At 44.3% G+C, this 26,183-nt stretch overlaps 1 protein-coding gene across 1 annotated transcript in view; it reads left to right on the top strand.

Moving 5' to 3' along the window:
* LOC126191301 (uncharacterized) overlaps nucleotides 1-26,183 on the top strand; it is a 202,880-nt gene that overhangs the window by 133,364 nt on the left and 43,333 nt on the right. The window contains exon 2 of the mRNA XM_049932129.1: nucleotides 14,575-14,842. Within this exon, the coding sequence (XP_049788086.1) occupies nucleotides 14,575-14,842 (268 nt within the window). The remainder of the gene's footprint in view (nucleotides 1-14,574; nucleotides 14,843-26,183) is intronic.

The following is a 26,183-nucleotide window of genomic DNA, read 5'->3' as shown; positions in this document are numbered from 1 at the left end:
ACATTTCGCTTTCAAAGAACTTCTGGCTGTACTACGAGACGTTGCGTCCATCCCCTGTGCCGAGACGGGTTTCATAATACGAGGACTGACCTAAAGGCCAACAGCTCAACTGTCGTTAATCCATTGTTCGCATTTCTTGCTGGCAGCTGTTGCTGACCTGATAGCGCCTTGTTGGCTAGGCATCCCGCAAGACAGCAGCGCTCGGCTGGTTGCGGCCCTGCCCAGCCCCTGCGCCGCCGCCGTGAAAGCAGGCGCGCTCGCTTGGTCCCGCCTCGTCTGTGCCGTCTGGTTGGACGCCCGCCCGGCCGTTGTCTCGGCAAACTGAGGCCCACCTGCGCCCCGCCGCCTCCACTCGGCCGGAAAAGCCGTCCGCGGCTCGGGTGTCGGCCGCAACTGGGTCAGCCAGCCGACTCGTCCCGCCTCGCTCAAGGTCGCGCCGACCCCCTGTCCGTCTCTGCGAACGAAGTAGCTGTGCTACAACATCTTTAACACCGCCTGTTATCGTCCTGTTTGCTACGGCCTCGAACAGAGGAAGAGACGTGTAAATTGACGCCGGGAATAAAGGAGGGGAAGACGCGTACTAAAATAACTGTTACGATCCAATAGATTTAAAAGTGGAATTAGAGGACTAGAACAAAGGACAAATGTCTACTTGTGTAAGACCTCCCCCATACTTTTCCATGGATTACAGCCTACAGCCATATTTATCACGTAACTCATGAACGGTTTTTGAACTTGTTATCCCACCTTTCATTAAATAATAGCACCGTCGTTCCTTTTCTCTCTAAATTCAGCAGGGAACTATCTTGGTGTGCATACCATACATTCGCCTGACTGCAAGTTCCACCCAGCTTCTTTTCATTTTCTTTGCAACTGTAATTAGGAGAACGGTTGTTAGCCATAATTGCTATAAAACTTTTGTTATTCTTTTGGTATAATGTATAACTGTTAAAACCTTGAATTGAACATTTGTTTTTGTGTTGTAAATCGTGAAAAAAGGATATCTAATCAAAAAGACACAAAGCAAGAGAAGGTTTTATGTGACTTGCAATTCACTACAGTAAGATGATGTTTGGTTTGTGGGGTCATCAGCACCCGCACAAAGTCCCAGTTTTTACACAGTCCAGTTTTTTTACACAGTCCAATTTAGCCACTGTCACGAATGATGATGATAATGAAATGATGAGGACCACACAAACACCCACTCTCCGGGTAGAGAAAATCCCCAAACTGGCCGGGAATTGAACCCCGGACTCCGTGATCCAGAAGGAGCAACGCTAGCCACGAACTGCGGATTCTGGGTACTAAGAAAAGTGCCGGGTAGTATCGGCCATACAACAAAAACATAGATTTTTGAATAAAAAAAGGTGTTTTTGTGATTCACAAACAAATTATTCTGTTCATATATATCGAAGATACAAGATAAAAAAAACACGCGGATAAAAAGACCTTTTGGTCGATGGAAGCTGAGACAATGCATTAAACTTGTGAACTGAGGTTATTCTGTAAAACAGTTCTGGATGCTTCTTCATAAAGTTTTGATAGAAATCGTAACCTAGTAATTTCTATCCTCTGTTAAATCTACGAGGGAGTTTTAAATTTTCTACCAAAACGTAAGAAAACTTTTGAAACTCTCTTAGCTAGAGATATTAAAGTGGGGCCTAAATCTCTCATGTGTGTAACAAGCATTTTTTCGTAATTTTCTGCAAATGGTGGTTTGAGAAACCCATCTGAGGCGTCATGGATGTCTGTTGATTCCCTATAATGATTTTAATTTCCTTTGCAATGTAATTATAGAAAAATTAAAACGATCGGCATCACTCTTCCAAAACATTTGAACCACTTACGTCACCATAGGTTCGGACCACTCCCTTCTACCCTCACCGACAAGCTTCTTCTTAAAACTTTTTCATCATGCCTTATAAACAACTTAAAAAATTACTTATTTGGCTCATATTATCCGACTCTGGTGTGGCCCATACTGCCCGAAAGATATTGCACGTTAAAACATGCCAGAAATAGAAACCAGATGCCGGCCGGAGTGGCCTAGCGGTTCCAGGCTTCAGTCTGGAACCGCGAGACCGCTACGGTCGTAGGTTCGAATGCTGCCTCGGACATGGATGTGTGTGATGTCCTTAGATTACTTAGTTTTAAGTAGTTCTAAGTTCTAGGAGACTGATGACCTGATAAGTGAAGTCCCATGGTGCTCAGAGACATTTGAACAATTTTTAGAAACCAGCTTTGAGTAATTGGGATCTCACGTACAGTAGACTATTTAAACATTAATAGTATTATTTCTTACCTTACGCCATTCACCTGCTTCGACACGCAAAAACAAATAAAATTTACTTGTGGCACAAACTCTACAGCTACGTTACTCAAGTTCTAGAAAATGGCGGAGTGATATCTGTGCTTTATTCCAAGTACGTCATGAGTCCTCTTTTTTTTGTGGCATACGCGAAAAACATCAAGTGGTTCCTACTATCCACGGCCCGTACTAACCGCCGTTTCCCTACTTCTTTCTCTGCAGTCTATTCTTCAATACGTTTGTCCGTTTTCTTAATCAGTGAACAGCCCTAAGTTTTTGATAGGTTTTCATATTAAAAGTGTATGTCTCATTACTGTAAAAGCGAACTTCTAAAACGCTGTCAATGTAAACATTTGTTGTAGAAACATAGGAAACTTGGTGTTAAAAACTTCACTTAAATTACAAAAAAGCATCCACAACACTTTCCATCTTCTATATATTCCTTTTGCTTTCCGTAAGTCGTTGTCTTCTCCTGTCTTCGACTCCCTCCTTTATCGTCTGGTAGTTCGACTTCTCTGTTAATTTGCACTGTTTTCTTTCCGATGCGTTGATGATACTTTTTTCCTGCTCCTACAGTTGCTCTGTTACAGTATCACGTTAGCTCCTGAAGTTCACCTATACTTAAGGCTAACAATACGACATTGTCAGGAAACTGGTTGTTGATTAACTTTACATTAATACGTATTTCTTCTTCTATTTCCAGTTTATAAATAATTCCTCTAGGACACCTGATAAAAGTTTTAGTTGTACAGAGATTGCGTCCCTGACTACTCCTTTAGTTCTGAATTTCTCATTATCTACATGAAGTTTAATGAAAGCTGTAGCATTGATGCGTATTCTTCTTCGCTATACTAACATAGGCTGAATCAGTTCCTTGTTCCTCAAGAGTTGTTAAAAGGGATGTTGTTGAAACAGAGTCAAAAGCTCCCTTATCATCTATGAATTCCAGACAAAACAATAAATCATCTTCATTATTCCATTCTACAATTTTGAGCGCGGCTCGCAAGTGGTGGACTGAACTACATCCACTGATAAAACAAGATTGTTCCTTTGCATATTCAAAATTCATTAATTTTATGTGTCTTCGTCTTTAGTTGTACAGAATACCTGGCGCACAACGCGTAGGAAGTGGATAGATTTATAGGTTTCTTCATATTTTGTCCGTCTTCTTTCTTCTTTTCTTTAGTTTAACTTTGTGTCCTGATTTAACCATTTTTTATATGAAGAAAACGGTCTCCAGGTTACTCTTACTCTGAGTGGTTTAACGGCCGTAATCCAGCATTATCACCAGCTGTCCGCGTATCTGATCCATCTTTCGAGCTGTGGACTTTTTTGATAACTTTTTGAATTTTTATACAGTTTTTATCCTGTTGTTAGTTACTGTCTCACCAAACATTCTAAATGTGTACAGAATGTAGGGTTCTGTTCTGCTTTCTTTGAACTCTTAATATCTACGTGATAAACACAACGTAATGTTTCCAATTGCTTCTCTCGTCACATTTTCGCAGCATCTTCTCACATCGTCTCTATGACTTTTATGAATAGGTTTGCTTAAATTATTGCGTTCATATTATCATTCGCTGACAACATTTGACTTTTTTTCGGATGTATCCTTCTGTATTTGAGAATTTCTTTTATTTTGTAGTCTAAGTATCAGCAAGATATTTTGATGTTCGCGTAGGTGTCTTTGTAGAATTACTTCTCCTTTCGCCTATGCCTGTTGGTTGGTTGATTTGAGGGAGGGGACCAGATAGCGAGGTCATCGGTCCCATCAGATAAGGGAAGGATGGGGAACGAAGTCGGCAGTGCCCATTCAAAGGATCCATACCGGCATTTGCCTGAAGCGATTAAGGGAAATCAAGGAAAACCTAAATCAGGATGGGTGGAGGCTGTTTGAACCGTCGTCCTCCCCAATGCGAGTCCAGTGTGCTAGCGACTGCGCTACCTCGCTCGGTCATGTACCTGTACTCGTATGACCTGCACTCTCTGACACACTGAACTTCGTGTTTGATTTGATGTGGTATTTCTCCTCATTCTTGTTTGTGTGTTAGTATCTATGTGTTCACGTGCTATTTAATTGTTCTAGGCTACGAATAATTCAGCCGTGATAAGTGAAAATAGCATTTACTGTGGGATTAATATCATTCGTGGCAATAGTTCCTCTTGGTCCCATAAATTACACACCATGGCGCTGAATTTCCTCTCATTCATTTTTAAAAAGGTGGTCGTAAATTGATTTAAAATACCTGCTATTATTTGGAAGCTTTTTATGGCAATCGGATGCCGCATGCGCTTCCGAGCTTGGTTTGGAGCTGTCACCAGGCGCTGCGCGTTTTCAGCCCAGGCCGTGACACGCCACGAGAGCGGCAGCTGAATTGCGATCCGTTCCGCTGTGCCGGCAGCAGCGCTTGCAGCGGTGACCGGCGGCAAATCAGCGTCCCCCCTCTCCCCTCCCCGTCCTCAGCCCCCCCACCGAACCACTCCCCCACACACCAGGAAGCTGGGGTAACTTTAACTCCGCTTCAGAACCCTAGCTCACACTGTATTTATATCGTGACTTCTCTTGCTGTCTCAGGTTGTTTTTTTATTTTTTTTTACTCAGCGCTTCTGCTACTGGCAGTGAAGGGTATGATTTGCAAACGAGAGCCGAAGCGAAATATTACGTACTGGAGCGGAGTGATCGATGGTCCGCTTTAGACTTCTTCCCACCTCTTACCGATCTGTTTTGACTCTGAACGCCTGTCACGTTGGCTTTCCTAGTTTTCATTCGCCCTTTAGTCCCTCTCTCTCTCTCTCTTTCTCATTCTCCTCCCCTACATCACCCTCCTGTGCCCGAGTGCCCACACACACACACACACACACACACACACACACACACACACACACACACACACGTTACGCAGTGTATTTTCCCGTGATAATCAGAGGTAGACATAACCGCTGACAAGAAATCGAATATCACACGAGCTCCAGATATATCGGAGAAGTGGTTTGCCACGCTATAGTAAAAATACAGTTTCTGAATGAGCCAGAGAAATCATTTATTTGGTGTTTAAAAATTAAAAGAAACCGCGTAGATCTCTTAAATTCAGTCGCATGAGTATTAGATACTACCAATAATTACGTAATGTATTATATAAGTGCCATGTACATTTTGTGCCTGATGTTTGTTATATTTCGCATTAAGTGCAACTGGACCCAGCAGTAAACTTGGAACTCTCTTTGTTCAAATATCTGTGTCAGATGTCAGATGTCTGTGTCAAATGTCAAAGATAAATAATGTCTTGCCTGTGTTTCCAGTTGACTGCAACGGCGCCGTTCAAAATTGAACACCTTACTACGTGGCCGCGCTTTCCTCGTCACACACAGTTATTCATTTCGTAGTTAAATATTATTATACATACGTTTGAAAAATAAACGGCCAAAAACTGTCTTCCATTTTGGTCAATAACACGGTTTCATTATCAAAATTTTTTTAACATGTCTGATTTTGATATACAGTGAGGTAGAACTTAAGTGTCCCACGAATCTAACTAGGTTCATATTTACACGAGAATCTAGGATTTTAAAAGTTAAATTTTTGCTTGTATGGTGATTTTATCTGGATGGCGAATGTGGGTAAAAGTATAACAAAACAGTATCAAAACACATTTATTCCCGTGACAGTTAAGTATATAAAATATCGCCCACAAATTTTAAACATAAAATTTCAAGGTGTCTTTGGCTTCCTACATTCTATTAAGTTTGCTGGGGTATAAACGTTTCACTAAACATCAATGATTTACAAACCAAAAGAATTACTGGGAAATATAGTAATGTTTCAAACCAATGTCTGTAGTGTATGAAGACAAACAGATAGTTGCTTCAGACACTCTTGTAACAAAGAATATAGTTATTTGATCGGATTTTTGTGTAACAGTCGCAGTGTGCCTTATATAGACACACGCCGCCCCATTTGATCGCCCACAGCCTTCTGCATATTCACCCCGTTGTCAGTGGTACGAGTATGTGTAATGACGACCACGATCTCTTAACAGGCTGTACATCGCAGTACATATATATTATGTACAAACCAGCAAAATTACTGAGGTGTTTAGTAATGTTTCAAAACACTATCTATGATAACATATGTTTTTAGGTGGGGTCCGCCTTTAGCAAAACACAATTTTACTTTTGTCCCAGACACTTTTCACTGCAGTTGCGGCATCATCAGTGGTTTATTTTATTATTATGGCTGTTAAACGTAAGGAATGTTCTTTACTGCTTAAATACATGTAAATATTAGTTTCTAAATGTCCATGATGTATAAGAAAATACAATTACTTACTTCAGACATTCTTGGAATGGAGAAGATGGTGATTTGATCTCATTTTTGTGAAACAGATGCACCGTGCGATCTATAAACACACGCCGCCCCATTTCATCGCCCACAGCCTTCTATACATCCGCCTCGTTGTTTGTAGTATTTTTCTCCAAGTTCTAAAATCTTCTCACTAGATTCAAATGGTTCAAATGGCTCTGAGCACTATGGGACTTAACATCTATGGTCATCAGTCCCCTAGAACTTAGAACTACTTAAACCTAACTAACCTAAGGACATCACACACATCCATGCCCGAGGCAGGATTCGAACCTGCGACCGTAGCAGTCGCGCGGCTCCGGACTGAGCGCCTAGAACCGCTAGACCACCGCGGCCGGCTTCTCACTAGAGGGAAGCAGTAGGCAGATATAGCATTTAGACGCCCCAGTGCTCAGAACTGCATGTTACTTTAGTGGAATATATGTGTTCCACTGACCACCCGAAAGGATTAATACCCTTGCGAATGACTAAAGTATAGTCGAAACAAGATGTGTGAAAGAAACTACAGTATAATTATTGGCAACTGAAGCAGTCAGGAGCTTTGGAGGAATTCTCGCGTTTCTATAGGCAATATTGTCTCCTCGTATCAAAATATTCACTTTAGGAAGTAGCGCTGTGAATATGATTTTGACATTAGAGGTTTTGGACACTCTGAACGCCGCCCGTCCCAAAAGTTCCGAGACCGATTTCATTCCTGGCGTATAAGCGACGCCAGCTCAGTAACTGCTGTGGCAGCTTCAAGTAACAACTGTAAACGACAGATGTGTATTCTACCTGTCAGTTATGAGCAGTAGTGAGTCATCGCTGTAGTGTCAAAAATCGCAGTAGAGCAACATCTCCAAACCAAGTGTTCCAGACGGTTTGCAGGACGTTTTGGAGAAGAGAAAAGCCTGTGTAAGGCTTCTCTCGCACACCTTGGCTGTCGAACGAAAATAATGACACACGGACCCATGCCGCGATGTGGTTGAAATGAAAAATGCGGATAATTATTTTCTGGAAAAAATCTTCACTGTTCGTGAGACTTATTGTTACCAATATGAACCTACCACAAATCGATAAAGTGCGGAAATTTAGACGAACGGTTTGCTGACATAATCAACATTCAATCAATGTTAGGCGCAAGTTGAACAAAATCTCAAAGGAGTTTTCTGACAGTGTCTCTTGGCTGTATGAACATTCTGTGCGTTGCACTCAAGTGTATGGAGACCATGTAGAACACTTGAAGCATTAAAATCACCATCTCAAATTTTGTTTATTTTTTACTAATCCACTCTCGAAGTTTTTTGGTGTCATGGCAGAATTCTGCTCCCCTTTCTCCTCCCTTACAAGTAGGTAGAGTTCAACATGCGATTGAGGTGACTGTACCCGCAAGTCTGTGTACACGGCACGGCGCAACGCACCAGAAGACAGAGCAGCTGCCTGCATTGTGGTGAGAACAGGAGGCGGGCAGGTGCTGTGTGTCGAGTCCGAGAGCTGAGCCAGCTGCAAGTGTAAGTGTGCCGTCAGGCGCCTGAGGCCGGCGTTAGCTCGCGGCGGGCTTTCACCGCGGCTAACCGCTAACCGGTAGCCGGTAGCCGGTCCCCAGCACACATAATCCGGCGCGTGCCCGGAATACTGTGCCTGGTCTGCGCCGCTGGCCGCGCCTTTCTAGAGCGTGGAAGTGTGGGACACGACCTAGCACCGACGTGTCAGCGGCCAGTCTGCGTCTCTACATCAACGCAAGCCAGTTGCCACGGCCAAATACGCTCCTGGAAATTGAAATAAGAACACCGTGAATTCATTGTCCCAGGAAGGGGAAACTTTATTGACACATTCCTGGGGTCAGATACATCACATGATCACACTGACAGAACCACAGGCACATAGACACAGGCAACAGAGCATGCACAATGTCGGCACTAGTACAGTGTATATCCACCTTTCGCAGCAATGCAGGCTGCTATTCTCCCATGGAGACGATCGTAGAGATGCTGGATGTAGTCCTGTGGAACGGCTTGCCATGCCATTTCCACCTGGCGCCTCAGTTGGACCAGCGTTCGTGCTGGACGTGCAGACCGCGTGAGACGACGCTTCATCCAGTCCCAAACATGCTCAATGGGGGACAGATCCGGAGATCTTGCTGGCCAGGGTAGTTGACTTACACCTTCTAGAGCACGTTGGGTGGCACGGGATACATGCGGACGTGCATTGTCCTGTTGGAACAGCAAGTTCCCTTGCCGGTCTAGGAATGGTAGAACGATGGGTTCGATGACGGTTTGGATGTACCGTGCACTATTCAGTGTCCCCTCGACGATCGCCAGTGGTGTACGGCCAGTGTAGGAGATCGCTCCCCACACCACGATGCCGGGTGTTGGCCCTGTGTGCCTCGGTCGTATGCAGTCGTGATTGTGGCGCTCACCTGCACGGCGCCAAACACGCATACGACCATCATTGGCACCAAGGCAGAAGCGACTCTCATCGCTGAAGACGACACGTCTCCATTCGTCCCTCCATTCACGCCTGTCGCGACACCGCTGGAGACGGGCTGCACGATGTTGGGGCGTGAGCGGAAGACGGCCTGACGGTGTGCGGGACCGTAGCCCAGCTTCATGGAGACGGTTGCGAATGGTCCTCGCCGATACCCCAGGAGCAACAGTGTCCCTAATTTGCTGGGAAGTGGCGGTGCGGTCCCCTACGGCACTGCGTAGGATCCTACGGTCTTGGCGTGCATCCGTGCGTCGCTGCGGTCCGGTCCCAGGTCGACGGGCACGTGCACCTTCCGCCGACCACTGGCGACAACATCGATGTACTGTGGAGACCTCACGCCCCACGTGTTGAGCAATTCGGCGGTACGTCCACCCGACCTCCCGCATGCCCACTATACGCCCTCGTTCAAAGTCCGTCAACTGCACATACGGTTCACGTCCACGCTGTCGCGGCATGCTACCAGTGTTAAAGACTGCGATGGAGCTCCGTATGCCACGGCAAACTGGCTGACACTGACGGCGGCGGTGCACAAATGCTGCGCAGCTAGCGCCATTCGACGGCCAACACCGCGGTTCCTGGTGTGTCCGCTGTGCCGTGCGTGTGATCATTGCTTGTACAGCCCTCTCGCAGTGTCCGGAGCAAGTATGGTGGGTCTGACACACCGGTGTCAATGTGTTCTTTTTTCCATTTCCAGGAGTGTACATACACTAGTATTGGTGAATATTCTCGTACCAAACGGATCAGCCAGAATTGAGATTAGAAAAAACGTGATATATTCTGTAAGCAGTATTCCATAGCTTCTGAATACTTGAGAAACTTAATTATTAAGCACCAAATAACTTTGCCGGCCGGAGTGGCCGTGCGGTTCTAGACGCTAGAGTCTGGAACCGCGGGACCGCTACGGTCGCAGGTTCGAATCCTGCCTCGGGCATGGATGTGTGTGATGTCCTAAGGTTAGTTAGGTTTAAGTAGTTCTAAGTTCTAGGGGACTGATGACCACAGCAGTTAAGTCACATAGTGCTCAGAGCCATTTGAACCAAATAACTTTCTATAGCGACATTCAGGGATTGGACACAAATATGGAAACAGCGCCTGAAATGTATGTTTGAACATAAATGCAGATGCTCGCCAAGCCTGCAGGTCCCCCCTTCTTTTTATTTACACGCTCAAATTTCTTTTACTTGCAATGAGATATGAATAGTTTATTTAAGAAGAACTAAAATTGTTATATGAAACCAGTTTTTGCTAACAAAATTATGTACCAAAATGTGTTTTTTTGATGTGAAAAAATGAGTAGCGATAAAAACGTATAATCAGGAGGCCTCTGGTTCGATTTTCGAAGGTTCACCTTTTTTAAACTTTTAATAATATTCAATTTTTATTGACAAATCGAAATATTAATTAAAAATTTTGAATCTAAACTTGCAATAAAAATAATTTTTATTTATAGTTGCTAATATCATGAAAATGTGAGTGTTCAAAATAAACAGAAATGCAAAACATCAAACAGAAAATAAAATAGTATTTCTTTGTAGAGATTGACCATTATTATGATTTTATATACTCTTTTAATTGAGAATGAGGCACTTCATATGTCTGTATAAACTTTTAATTTATTTTAGAGTTTAATTTTAATGTTTAATCAACATTTTCATTTGATAATAAATACACAGTTTAATAGAAAGTAAAAAACGTGTTACTACTAGCTAGAATCGCCCCACCTAGTTTCCGATTATAGGATTTTAGCTCCAGGTGCTCAGCTGTCGGCCACTACATTACCAGAGCTTGAAATGTACTACTCAATAGCGAATGGAGATCTTTCTAATTTTCAGAATTAGTTTTTTCGAGTTGTTTTGAGAGTTGGGTCGTGCTGCTTCAGGAAATTGATTTCGGGGCGCTCACCTGTAAAACCTATAAGGATGAAAGAAAATCATAGAGGTCCAGTCCATACCCCTTGTGAAAGTGACCTTACCATCCCTATGCTAGCGATGGCGTGGGGCTGTGAGATACTTCAAGATTTTTTATTCGAAATGTGCTTTCGTGCGACATCATCAGTAAATGGAACGTTCACTCAAAGCTAAAAATAAAATTTACGTATGATAAAGCTATTGCTTTCGTGTATATTAGTTTAATGATGTATTCAGAAGCTACTATCGAGTGATCTGTCTAACCATTTCGTGTTGCCTTGTGAGTGTGACAACTGCCGCTCAGATCTATTCTGAAGTAGAAACAGTGCCTGAGGCGCGACGAACAGACTGCCCTGTTTGGAAAACTCCTAGCACTCAGTTCCGCCGCGCAGCTGAAAGTCGCAGCTCGTTACGAAACACGCGCGGCCCCTGTTTTGCGCATTCTCACACCTCGTCCCGCCGGCGACTGTAGACGTTCTTTTTGCGTCTGCCGGCCAAGGTCGCGCTGCGGTCTGCGACAGCCCACGCTGGTGGCGGCGGCCGGTCGTTTTGTTTACAGGAAAGCTGAACGCCCCGGCGTACCCGCCACACACGTATTACGGCTTCCGCGGGCCGTTTCTTTCGCGTCAAGAGCGATATAGCGCGGCCGGTTTGCTTTACGAGCTGCGCGGATCCCGTTCTGTGTGTCGGCGATCCTAATCCTGGATCCGGTTCGGCAGAGCTGGGGCTTGTTCCTGACCACCGGCACAGGACACGGGTTACGCGCCCTGCTCGCCAGCACAAACGTTTCCTTACGTCCGCACCCGACTGCCTCTACTTGCTACGCTGCTGCGGGAATTTGACCGCCAGGTCTCTCTCTCCCAGCATTGGAGGTTCCTTTTTTTCGTGTCAAAAGCGCTGTGTACTGTAACTATACATACTATTTTTGTTGTTGCGGTCTTCAGCGGCGCGTTTCGTCACAGGGTTATTTGGTAACCGTGATAGCGTTACGGAGATGTTTAACAAACTCAAGTGGCAGACTCTGCAAGAGAGGCGCTCTGCATCGCGGTGTAGCTTGCTCGCCAGGTTTCGAGAGGGTGCGTTTCTGGATGAGGTATCGAATATATAGCTTCCCCCTACTTATACCTCCCGAGGAGATCACGAATGTAAAATTAGAGAGATTAGAGCGCGCACAGAGGCTTTCAGACAGTCGTTCTTCCCGCGAACCATACGCGACTGGAACAGGAAAGGGAGATAATGACAGTGGCGCGTAAAGTGCCCTCCGCCACACACCGTTGGGTGGCTTGCGGAGTATAAATGTAGATGTAGATGTAGAAGACTGGTTTGATGCAGCTCTGCACTCTAGTCTACAACTTCTCCCTCCATGTATATCTACTGCTGTCTTCATCCATGTTAACCTACTTGGTACAGACAAGCCCTGATCTCCCACTATGATTTTTACCTCCGACAGTTCCCTTCATTACCATGCCTCATGCCAACGGCATCAACGCAGTGAAAACACCGGTTCCTGCCAGATTACCGAAGTTAAGCGCTCTGAGACTTGGCTAGCACTTGAATGGGTGACCGCTCGGGTCTACCAAGCGCTGTCGGGAAGCGGAGTGCTCTCAGCGCTTGTGAGACCAGTTTAGGAAGTACTTAATCGCGAAGTACCAGCTCCAGGTCACGAAAACTGACAACGCCGGTAGAGCGGAGCTCTGATCATATGGCCCTCCATATCTGCATCAGCGATGGCTTCCGGTTGAGGATGACAAGGCGGTCGGTCGGTACCGTTGGGCCCTCCAGTTCCTCTTCGAACGGACCTTGATGCCTAAAGATTTGTTCTATCAATCCACTCCTTCTATTAGTCAAGTTGCGCCGTAAACCACTTTTCTGTTGATTCAGTATCTCTTCATTACTTACACGATCAACCCATCCCATTCTCCTCTGTCACCCCATTTCAAAAGCTTTCATTCTCCTTTTACCTGAACACTTTATCATCCACGCTTGACTTCCTCACAGGGCTATAATCCAGGGGAACGCCTTCATAAAAGATTTTCTAACATTTAAATTTACATTCGATATTAACAAATTTCATCTTTGCTCTTACCAGTCTACATTCCATATCCTATCTGCTTTGGCCATCACCAGCTGTCTTGTTATTCTAATAGTAACATTCTCTATCACTTTATGTCACTACACTCCTTTATTATCGTTTTACTTTTCTTTTGTTCATCTAACAACTGCTTTTCCATATACTATCCGTTCCGTGCAGGTCGTCTTCCAAGCCCTTTGCCGTCCCCGCCAAAGCTTTAGTTCTCCTCCAAAACGCCTGTTCGCCGGCCGGGGTGGCCAAGCGGTTCTAGGCGCTACAGTCTGGAACCGCGCGACCGCTATGGTCGCAGGTTTGAATCCTGCCTCGGGCATGGGTCTGTGTGATGTCCTTAGGTTAGTTACGTTTAAGTAGTTCTAAGTCTAGGGGACTGGTGACCTCAGATGTTAAGTCCCATAGTGCTCAGAGACATTTGAACCAAATCAACGTGTCTACCAACTTCCGTTTATATCGCTGAACTCCTCCTTGATGTTGCGATTTTTTTCCCGTTAGTGTAGTTATAAAGAAAGTGGTCCTCACGTACTGAAATCGCATACAGGGTCTTACAAAAAGGTACGGCCAAACTTTCAGGAAACATTCCTCACACATAAATAAAGAAAAGATGTTATGTGGACATCTGCCCGGAAACGCTTAATTTCCATGTTAGAGCTCATTTTAGTTTCGTCAGTATGTACTGTACTTCCTCGATTCACCGCCAGTTGGTCCAATTGAAGGAAGGTACTTTGGCCCCATGTTCTTCCACCTACGCTCAATGGAGCACGTTATCATGATTTCGTACGGGATACTCTACCTGTGCTGCTAAAACATGTGCCTTTACAAGTACGACACAACATGTGGTTCATGCACGATGGAACTCCTGCACATTTCAGTCGAAGTGTTCGTACGCTTCTCAACAACAGATTCGGTGACCGATGGATTGGTAGAGGCGGACCAATTCCGTGGCCTCCACGCTCTCCTGACCTCAACCCTCTTGACTTTCATTTATGAGGGCATTTGAAAGCTCTTGTCTACGCAACCCCGGTATCAAATGTAGAGACTCTTCGTGCTCGTATTGTGGACGGCTGTGATACAATACGCCATTCTCCAGGGCTGCATCAGCGCATCAGGGATTCGATGCGACGGAGGGTGGATGCATGTATCCTCGCTAACGGAGGAAATGTTGAACATTTCCTGTAACAAAGTGTTTGAAGTCACGCTGGTACGTTCTGTTGCCGTGTGTTTCCATTCCATGATTATTGTAGTTTGAAGAGGAGTAATAAAATGAGCTCTAACATGGAAAGTAAGCGTTTCCGGACACATGTCCACATAACATATTTTCTTTCTTTGTGTGTGAGGAATGTTTCCTGAAAGTTTGGCCGTATCTTTTCGCAACACCCTGTATAAGCGCGTATTCCTGGTCTTTTGGTGGACGGAGTGTGAGCCTGCGCCCTCCCGGGTGTTGCAGATGCGGCGCACCGGCGGTCGCTAGGATGGCGGCGACGGAGGGGCAGATCGTGTGCGCGGCGGCGCGCTGGTCGGACGAGGCGCAGTACCTGCGCGAGCTGGTCTCCGGGCCGCGGCCGCTGCGGCTGCCCGCCGTCGTCAAGGTGACGCGCGGCCAGTACGGCGGCCTGGGGGTGCCGTCGCTGCCCGCCCCCGCGCTCCAGCCCGCCGCCCTCATCGTGTCCGCGGGCCGCCGCCGCAAGCTCGCCGCGCAGGCCGTCAAGCTCAAGGTGCGTACCTCGTGCTGCTGCAACCTCATTGTGGCCACATCCAGACGAGGGGCGCGAAAGCAATAATGCGATACTCGTTCGCTGTTCCAATACACCATGTTATTCCCCACACCGTTGCCTATAAAACCCTACTTTCCAACATATTCTCCGTTCAAAGCGACGGCCTTGCGCCAACTTTCTTTGTTCCAGTCACGCATTGAGAGTGGTAGTGATGTTCAGTCCCAATGCGGCACTGTCAAGTGGGGCGTTCCCCAAGGGTCGGTGCTGGGGCCACTGCTGTTTCTTATATATATAAATCATATGCCTTCTAGTATTACAGGTGATTCAAAAATATTTCCGTTTGCTGATGACACCAGCTTGGTGGTGAAGGATTTTGTGTGTAATATTGAAACAGTATCAAATAATGTAGTTCATGAAATAAGTTCGTGGCTTGTGGAAAAATAATTTTATGCCAAATCACAGTAAGACTCAGTTTTTACAGTTTATAACTCACAATTTAACAAGAACCGCTATTTTGATCAGACAGAATGGGCATATTATAAGCGAGACGGAATAGCTCAAGTTCCTAGGCGTTCGGATAGATAGTAAGCTGTTGCGGAAAGCCCACGTCCAGGATCTTGTTCAGAAACTAAATGCTGCTTTATTTACCATTAGAACAGTATCTGAAATAAGTGACAGTTCAACACGAAAAGTAGTCTACTTCGTATATTTTCATACGCTTATGTCGTATGGTATTATTTTTTGAGCTATTTCTTCTGATTCAAAAAGGGTATTTTTGGCTCAAAAACGGGCTGTTCGAGCTATATGTGGTGTAAGTTCGAGAACCTCTTGTCGACCCCTATTCAATAGTCTGGGAATTCTGACATTGCCCTCACAGTATATATTTTCTTTGACGTCGTTTGTTGTTAGCAATATTAGCCTATTCCCAAGAGTTAGCAGCTTTCACTCAGTTAATACTAGGCAGAAATCAAATCTGCATATAGAATGACTCTTGTGCAGAAAGGAGTGCAGTATTCTGCTGCACCCACTTTCAATAAGCTACCACAAGAACTCAAAAATCTTAGCAGTAGCCCAAAGTCTTTTAAGTCTAAACTGAAGAGTTTCCTCATGGCTCACTCTTTCTATTCTGTGGAGGAGCTCCTGGAAGAGCTAAATAATTAAACAAATTCCAGTGTTACATTGTTGATTTTCTTTATTTAAACTTACGACTTGTCGCCTGAACATGTTTTTTATATTTCATTTTATCTGTTTCTACTATCATGTTATAATTTCATGTAATGACCCGTTCCATGACCATGGAGACTTCTCCTTAATTTGGTCCCACGGAAAAATAAATAAATAAATAAAAAATAAAATAACCAGTCTACTTGTCGACACCGGACCCAACGTCTTGCTGCGTCAATGACCTCCCCGTCATCCATGTAACTCCTCCCGTGGAATGCATCCTTCATCGGTCCAAACACACAGAAGCCGGAAGATACGAAATTCGGGCTGTATGTTGGATGTGAAGAATAGTCCAATGAAGTTGTTTGAGCTCCTTTCAGGTCCGCAGACTTGAATAAGGCTTTGCGTTGTCATGGAGAAGGAGAAGTTCGTTTGCATTGTTTGACTAGGATCAGTCGATCACCTCGAGTGAGTGTCCATACGTTCCAACACTGCAGGAATCACAGCCGTGTATGCGGGCGGCCTGCACACGGGAGATACGACAGACTTGGGCGAGTTGGTTGCGATGATAATTGACCCCTCGCCCAACGACTCACCATGCTTTTGTTCACTCTCGGGCCTCCATTGACATCCTGCAAGTGCGTAAGAATATCGGAGATGCTCTCGTTCTTCACCAAAAGAAACACAATTTCAGCTCTCTGGAATGCACCTCCGTTACAGACGCCATTTTGAAGGCTATACATCGGAACTGCTTGAAACTATGGGGGCTGAGAGGGGAACATTCCACGATGTCTCACAACAAATTACGCATTTTTCCACTGAAATTGGTCGATAAAAAATGTGTTTCGGTACTTATCGAACGTCCCTCGTATTTTGCATTCCCTCAGTCTGAATCCTCCTTTCTGTAATAGAATACAGAGACAGGAGTAACGCCTGGTATGAGGGTGAGTCAATGAAGACTATACATATGTGGCCATTGTTGTTTTTGCGACACCGCACGCTGGGCGAGAAATTTTGTGGAAGTACGATTCCTGAGCACCATCTTGGACACAAAAATTATGTACGCACCCTTCAATACTATGTATATTACCCATTTTAATGATTTCTGATTACGAGACCGCCGAAGTTTTACTTGCAGTGGTCATATGCATAGGGTTGGGGCACAGATTACCTGGAACGAAAATAGCTAATTGGAAACCAAATAGATTAAAACAAGCAAATGCATTATTAATTTGCATTTTTCGTGGAAAAAGGAAATTAAACAATAGGGCAGTGTACCGCAGAGCCGCTTGTCCTGGGTAGAAAATATATTAGGCATTTATTACTCCACGTTCCACTCAATACAGTTGTAAAATTAGAAATATTCATTCCGCAGCTCAGGGTGATCATGACTTAAAGAAAGCAAAAGCTGCTTCACTGCTTCGGAGACGTTCATGCAGGCTGGGCGGGAAGAGGACCTCGTACTCTGGTGGAACAAGTCGCACTGGTCCACCTTGCCGGCGTTATTAACATGTTAGACAGCACAGCCCATCGGTATCTTGACGTGCAGTTGAGCACTGGCAGTCGTCTAACTTGAACGCAGACATAACATACGACTAAAGGAGACAGAAGGATACGTATATCGGCGATGAAGAATATCAAACTGCCCTTGAGGTAACTTCTTGTGTGTTTGTAGCCGCTATTCGGTTTCCTCTCCTCTGCCGGAGCACCAGTTTCTCTCGTTTTCAAGTCATTGGTCATAAGTGGTACATAATTCTGCCAATGACAGCTGTTACTGCTCACGCACACTTCTTACTTGAAGCACTTTTCGCAAAAAGCATAAATTCTTTCTAGCCACACGGAGGGTGTCAGGCGCAAATATTGACTTCGTTACCGAGTCAAGTGGCGTGCCACAACCGTTAAGACAGTGAAATCTGGACTGATACTTTATTAATAAATGTCTGTCTTGATAACATATAACAGTATGATACACAGTGACCGGTTTTGCCTTGTAGCCGTCATCAGATCACTTAGAAAACAGAAAAAAAACACTAATCTGACAGTAATGAATTCATAGCATGAAGGGCAAATACACAGAAACTTGACCATAGAGAGCCAAAGAAACTGGTACACCAGCCTAGTATCCTGTGGGGCCCCCGCGAGCACGAAGAAGCGCCGTAACACGACGTGGCATGGACTCGACTAATGTCTGAAGTAGTGCTGGAGGCAACTGACACCATGAACGCTGCAGAGCTGTCCATAAATCCATAAGAGTACGAGGTGATGGAGATCTCTTCTGAACAGCACGTTGCAAGGCATCCCAAATATGCTCAATAATGTTCATGTCTGGGGAGTTTAGTGGTCCGTGGAAGTGTTTAAACTCAGAAGAGTGTTCCTGGAGCCACTCTGCAGCAATTCTAGATATGTGGGGTGTTGCATTGTCCTGCTGGAATTGCCCAAGTCTGTTGGAAAGCACAGTGGACATGAATGCATGCAGGTGATAAGACAGAATACTTACGTATGCGTCACCAGTCAGAGTCGTATCCAGACGTATCAGGGGTCCAATATCACTCCAACTGTACACAATCCACACCATTACAGAGCCTCCATCAGCTTGAACAGTCCCATGATAACATGCAGGATCCATGGTTTCGTGAGGTTGTCTCCATACCCGTACACATCCATCCTCTCGATGGGCTCGTCCGACCAGGCAACATGTTTTCAGTTATAACAGTCCAATGTCGGTGTTGACGGGCCCAGGTGGGACGTAAAGCATTGTGTCGTGCAGTCATCAAGAATACACGAGTGGGCATTTGGCTTCGAAAGCCCATATCGATGATGTTTCGTTGAATGGTTAGCACGCTGACACTTGTTGATGACCCCGCGTAGAAATCTGCAGAAATTTGCGGAAGGGTTGCACTTCTGTCACGCCGAACGACTCTCATCAGTTGTCGTTTGTCCCGTTCTTGCAGCATCTTTCTTCGGCAGCAGCGATGTCGGAGATTTGATGTCTTACCGGATTTCTGATATTCACGGTACACTCGTGAAATGGTCGTATGGGAATATCCCCACTTCAGCGCTACCTCGGCGACGCTATGTCCCATCGTTCGTGCGCTGACTATTAAAACTGGTTAAAAATCACTTAAATCTCGATAACTTGCCATTTTAGCAGCAGTAACCGATTTAACATGTGTGCCCGACTCTTGTCTTATATAGGAGTTGCCGACCGCAGCGCCGTATTTGGCTGTTTACGTATTCATATCTCCGTATTTGATTACGCATGCCTGTACCCGTTTCTTTGGCACTTCATAAAATACATAAAACCTAAGAATACATTAAAAATAGCATGACTGAGTGGCCTAACAAACTTTGAAATATGTATCATCGTCAAATAATCTGTACACTTACGTGCATAACAAGTGCTGCTAATAGACTGTGGGCGCTCTATACTTACACACACACAAACTTTAGCCAGTAGAGAGCACTCACACTGAGGTACACAACTAATCAGCATCATCTATTCAGTAGCTTAAAATGGCTGCACATTGCATTGCTAAGATGTGTTTTATTGTTAGGCAGACATCTTAAGATGTTCTGTACAACGTGTCTTTTATTGTAGTAAAGCTGTATTTAGACAGATCCTCCCGTTAGTTAACGTATTCACTGTAATAAAAGCCGGTCGAACTAGTAATAACTGGACTCCATTAACACCGCATCTGACGTTGCACTCGCAATAGTGTGGTAGCCAAATGAACAACCAAAACTCCACCACCAAATTTCGAAAAGCAGACTCAACAGAAAAAAAGTGCTGGTGCTCATAGAATGACAAAGATAATAGGCTGCATAATAGTAATCGCCAGCAAAGAGGCAACAAAGCATTGCCATTTGCATGAAAGTTGAAAATGGAATACAACGATGCTTTCACTCTGTCTTCTTTTCATGTCGGTGTATTTGTACGTTCATACATTCACACTGTACTTAGGTCGACAACACAATAATTATGATACATTAATTATAGCTGTTTCATTAAGATTACCGAGATACTACTGTTCAAAGTTGTTTTATACAGATTTGTTATCAAATCACTATGCTGTTTCTTCCAATCTCGATTTATACTGTGTCCCACTTTAGGGCAGTGTGATGGAAAATGATTAACGAAAACACACCGGAAATTAGTAATTCAGATATTCTCTTGAACAATGAAACTGAATCAGTGGAATTATAGCAAAGCATAGGTATGCTGCAATATCTACAGTTCACTACAATGCATTCACTGTAATACCAAACACTGATCTGATGCATGTTAGCAACAGACAGGAATACGTCCGCGATACAGGAATATTGAACGCCAGACACTTGTACTGAAAACAAATTATTTGTATTGTTGCAGATGTGCTGCGTGCTTTGCACCTCCGATTTCGCCCGTCCGTCCTCCAGACCCCGTTCGATATCACATTTAACACAGGCTCTTCATTATTAACTTTCTTTCGATACTACTTAGCGGTTTTTAAATTAGGAATAACTAATGAATACGTTAAAAAATATCCTGTTAGTCCTTGCGGGCACAACTGAGGAATAATACAGCCAAATTTCAGAAAGACGTCTTTATTAGTGTGCCTGCAATTAATTCCGTCAGTGTGTTTCAAGCAAACCCAATGGATTGCGGGCACACTAATAAAGATGTCTGTCTGAAATTTGATTGAATTAATCCTCAGACGTGTGTGCAAGAAGTAATAGGATATCTTTTATTTTAATTTACTCATTAAGTATTGCAAAAAACGTGACCAAAAACACACGAAAACACTCCATCTTAGTTTCAAACGCCCGCCATTTTATTATTTTATCAAATTAAAAAGAAAGTGCTATAATTCCATGTGCAGTATCCCACGGGCTAAGGAAACAGTTTTCAAATAAAATTTGCAGATTGCAAGACTTCCGTCATGGACACACCTCATTTTGGACAGAGAAACTTTAACTTTCCGGATGGGGGGCTTAATGAAGAATGAATTTCTTAAATCCAAGAATCAATAAATAATGCACGGAAGATCTACGTTGAGTGATTCATTAGTTTTTTAAATGTAGAAGTAGTTTATTTTGTAGTCTGGACCCTTATGGCGAATAGAGTGATAGTTACTTTCGAAGTTACGCGAGAGTTTTTACTTCTCCTACGAACTTTTGCTCCAATGACCTCCACCTTGACTACACATTAAAAATTGATCTTCCACGTCCGTTTTCTAAAGAAATACCATTGTGGCGACATTGCTTCTCTGCAGGTTCTCAGCTATTCTGCAACACAGGTTCGTCGAAGAAACTGCATATCCCCGCAGTTGCCTGCGCAGTGGCTATCACACTGGACTCGCATTCGGAAGGACGACGGTTCAATCCCGCGTCTGGCCATCCTGATTTAGGTTTTCCGTGATTTCCCTAAATCGCTTAAGGCAAATGCCGGGATGGTTCCTTTGAAAGGGCACGGCCGTCTTCCTTCCCTAAACCGATGAGACCGATGGCCTCGCAGTTTGGTCTCTTCCCCTAAACCCAACCAACCAACCGCAGTTGCCATATGTCGTTAGAAATCAGCAGGATGTTAGAAATGCATAAGACCAAGTGAATCTTTTGCCCTCCAACCAAGAGTGAATCATCCGGTCAAAGATGATGTGGGTCTTCGCAGATGTGATGTGTCTCCTAAATCGTCTTAGCAATCAGCAACGTTGTCGAACCGTGTAAGTTGCTCTTGCAATCCAGCTGTCTTTTCATCACAAGTATAGTTCCCAGAGACCTAGAATGAATGCAAAAGTACGAAGTTATTCACCCGGCCTACAATTTACTCGGACTGTGTTATGAAAGTGTGTAGAAACGCGCGATGTGAACGCTCCAGGGGAGCAGGACAGTGGATTCCAACTCATCAACGCATGGGAAATGACCTCCTTAAGCCAGAACACTTGACGAAACGGAGGCTCCAGCAACTTAATGACAGCCGCCTAGGGACGTTGTCGGTAGGAGACAAGTGGCTTAACATCTTGAATATGGATGTCACACTTGCTGCAAGAATGCGAAAATAATCTGCTCATGGATTTTACAGCTGGTGTCCTAGAATCGTTGTCCTTGACGCCACTGTGAATGTGGTAGAACGTCTGCTTGGCTTTATAATGAGAGGCATCAGGCGGATGGGGAATCTAGAAATGCTGGTGACACATTCTGGGCAACAAGGATGACGACTTTTCCAGTCATTGGCAGTACTTTGCCACTGCTCTGACAGAAAGTCTGTCTTCAATGCTCGAAATTTCGGTAAAATTGGCTACACATTATATACAGTTATAGTAGCAGACGTCAGGTAAGAACATGTAGAGGGCAGTATTTCCTTACCCTGCTAGTATTAATATTCTCAGCGACAACGCGCCTGATTCCTTCCTAACGGCTACCTGCGAATCTTCCGCCTGTCTACTCTCGCCATTGAACTTGACTTGTGTGCCACTCTGCGGCACTGAAGACAGATTCTCGTGGCATGAGGCCTCATCTGAGAGCCTCTCTACTCTCCCGACAATTGCAATACAAACCAGGTCTTGCTTGCCGACGTGAATATTGAGAAAACGGCGAACCTCGCGTCTGATCCATTGTCAGAAATTAGTTGTTAACGTGCCCCTACTGTAGGGAAGCAGCCTACTCCCGCCGTATAAAATTCTCGTCAGTCTTTCCATTGTGTGCCAGCCTAGTCCGCTGTAACTAGCTCTGACGTCATAAATGTTGCGCAATACTTTAAAAATCAAGTAAATAACCTGAAACGTTTCTAGCATGTCAGGAGTAATACTAAATCAATATGTGTTGAATATCAGTTCAATAACTTTAACCATTTTCGAAATTTGGACGTTTTTCTGTAAAAATCATTGGCGCAACAGAAAAGAGCTAGAAACTTAAAAATTTATATTTAGATTCCTTTTGCATAATAATTTAGTAGAAACAGTATTCTGGATCTCACAAATTAAGATTTTAGTTGAAATTCAATATTTTCTGGTTTTTATCTTAAAAATTAAGGAAGCAAGATAGATTAAGTAGGCTAATAAATAAGGGTAGGATGTTTAAATTTAAGTAGAATGGAGATCCGCTATAATCATAAAGATGTGAGAAGTTTCAACTGAATAACTATATAACTATAGCGATAGCGTATCTCCAAAGGGCAAGTTCAGAGCTCGTCTACTGCGTGTAGTGTAATTAGATTAATTCTCTCGCCCAAAGTATTTAACTTAGCCACGTCAGACTTTTATTATGATTACTTACCTGTGTGCTGAATGCAGATATAAATTGAGAGATTCATCGGCCATCAGCAAAGGAAGCGATGATTTATTCAATAACTTAAAGTGGTGCATTACTAGCCCAGCGGCTAGTTGGGAGAGCCGATTTGATCAGGCGTTCCCTTAGCCGTCCGCACCGCGGCTTTATATATAAGAACGCTGCGCGAGGAAAAAAGGCCCCAGTTCTTTCCAGACGCTGAATAGCACACCATCTGTGTCGGGAGTCGCGTCGCGTCGGTATCATTGCTATAAACAGCCTCGGATGCCGTAATAAGTTACTCGGGATACGAGTAACCATGAAATCGTTTTCGAGTGAAGTGTTAATTCTGGGATGACTTTAATGATCTATCTTCAGTTTGCGTATGTCGTATTTTCACGTGCCGTCGCGGGACAGACATTCTACCATTATATAGCGTGGCGTTTGATGAACATTATCATCAAATTACGGCGAGCATTCACTTAAACATTTAATTTGAACAGTTGTAGTTGCATCAGCGCATTAGACTCTGAACTGCTCTGGTGGTTGGATTGTGTGGATTCTTTTTGGTCTGTGACTTTCAGAATATAGTGAACCTTTTATAGAGAATCGTTTTTGATTATGAATCCCAGACAATCTCCTAATTCCTCAGAGCTATCAGCTGTAGCTACAAGTGTATTTCTCAGATGAAGTGGGCACTAGGAGGAGGAGGATATTAGTGTTTAACGTCCCGTCGACAACGAGGTCATTAGAGACGGAGCGCAAGCTCGGGTGAGGGAAGGATGGGGAAGGAAATCGGCCGTGCCCTTTCAAAGGAACCATCCCGGCATTTGCCTGAAGCGATTTAGGGAAATCACGGAAAACCTAAATCAGGATGGCCGGAGACGGGATTGAACCGTCGTCCTCCCGAATGCGAGTCCAGTGTGCTAACCACTGCGCCACCTCGCTTGGTGGGCACTAGGAATTCTAATTACAGGCTTCACGTTTTGCTAATCACTTTCTGGTTGCCAATATTGTAGTTAGAGAGAACGGCAAAAGACAGAATAAATAATAGGAACATTTTAAACAACATAATTCCAGCCGCCGCCCCACATATGGCTAAACGGCAGGGAATTGCATCTTTTTTTTCAACATTACAAACACAAAAGATTATATAACTACATTAATTCCACCCGCCGCCCCACACTGCCTTATGGTTTTCACAAGAAAGATGACAACGAAGCAGACTAACGTTGACTAAGGGGTATGTGAGAGCTACTTTTACTAAACTTTGACTGCTCACACAAAAACAAGTAAATGCTTTCTTTTTTTAAAGGTCCGACCGTTCGCGAAATTAAGAGCAAAGTAAAAAATCGATGGAGCTTTGCGCAGGTGGATTGGACAGTGCCTCTGGCATGCCTGTCGATAGCGTCCCGTCACTCTTTTCAGTTCTGAGCGCACAATGAGCTCGTCCGGGTGACTAGAACAGCAGTGTCGTCCGTCAAATGTGTCATTAGATTTCGGCATGCTGAGGGATTTAGCCAGATTTCATGCACTCCTCATAACGTAACTGTCGTGCGTGACAGCTAAGTGCAGCAATGCGCAGGATGCACAAGCGTTCATGATACAGACGGACAGCGAAGGAATCGAATATCAGCAGATATGTTGATCAGCAAGAGGATGAGCAATTCGAGAGAATCGTCTACGAAGGCCAATACAGAACAAGCGAAGAGGAATATGGTCATCAGGCATCGTCCTTGTTCATGGCAAGCCTCGGCCGTATGCTGCAGCTGCAACAGTGGCACTCCGGCAGCATTTTCACTGGAAAGTGTTTCATCATCCACCATAGGCTCCGTGTTTTCATCTCTTTTCTCACCTGAACCGCTGGCTATGAGGACAAAGTTTTGGCACAGACAACGAGCTGCAAAACAGTGTTGAGAATTGGTGGAAAACACAGGCGGCTGTCTTCTATGACGAAGGTATTGGAAAGTTGGTACAACGCTATGGTATGTTTCTAAGTCGGAGCGGCCACTATGAAGAGAAGTATCTGGAAGGCGTAGCTAAATGTTACAAAAAACCTATCAAACCTTCTCTTCATAGTGGCCGCTCAGACTTAGAAATATACCATAGCGTTGTACCAATTTTCCAATACCCTCGTTATAGAAGGCAGCCGCCTGAGATTTTCACCAATTCTCTGCACTTTTTTGCAGTTCGTTGTCTGTGCCAAAACATTGTCCTCATAGCCAATCGTTGTCTGGTTCTGATGTGTTTGAATTGAACTATAATGGCTTTAAACTACCCGTAAATATTGTGTAACTGCATGAGTGTCTACCCTTTTGAGTTATTAATGAAATAGAATTTTACAAACTTCTCAGTTCAGGAACTCATAAAAAATAATTAAATAGTTTTGATTGTGCCTAGACACTCATGCAGCTACTCAATATTTACGGGGAGTTTAAAGCCATTATAGTTCAATTCAAGCACCATATCAGCACCAGTCAACGATTAGTGAGTGGGTTTAAGTTATAACAGACTGTCTGGTAGTACTGCATGTTCTCCCAGCACGTGTTACAGAGGCTGCTCTACAATACCTTTCGTGAAAATATTTTTTCTAGCGTTATTAGGGTATCCCCAGTGATTGGAAGGAAAAATCTGGTCTGTACTGTCTGGACTCTAGCGCACTGTACAAGACGCATTGCTAGTGTACAGGCACTTTGGAAACCTGTCATAGACGTTTGCGAAACCATTCGACACTGCTCGGATATATCTTAAATGGCGCGACAGACCATGATTCGATGTGTTTATGCGTGTGTAGAAGAAAGCGGAAGACATTTTGAAGAAGCGGTACCAGTTTGAAATGGGACATGCTGTAACCTTCCGAATCTCACGTAATTTACTTCTGAGAGTTCTCCGCTTATCACACTACAAACGCCCAATTGTTGGGACTCTTAGCCCT

This window comes from Schistocerca cancellata, chromosome 6, assembly GCF_023864275.1.
Source record: "Schistocerca cancellata isolate TAMUIC-IGC-003103 chromosome 6, iqSchCanc2.1, whole genome shotgun sequence".
Lineage (NCBI taxonomy): Eukaryota > Metazoa > Arthropoda > Insecta > Orthoptera > Acrididae > Schistocerca > Schistocerca cancellata.
This window is presented reverse-complemented; position numbering and strand designations above follow the sequence as displayed.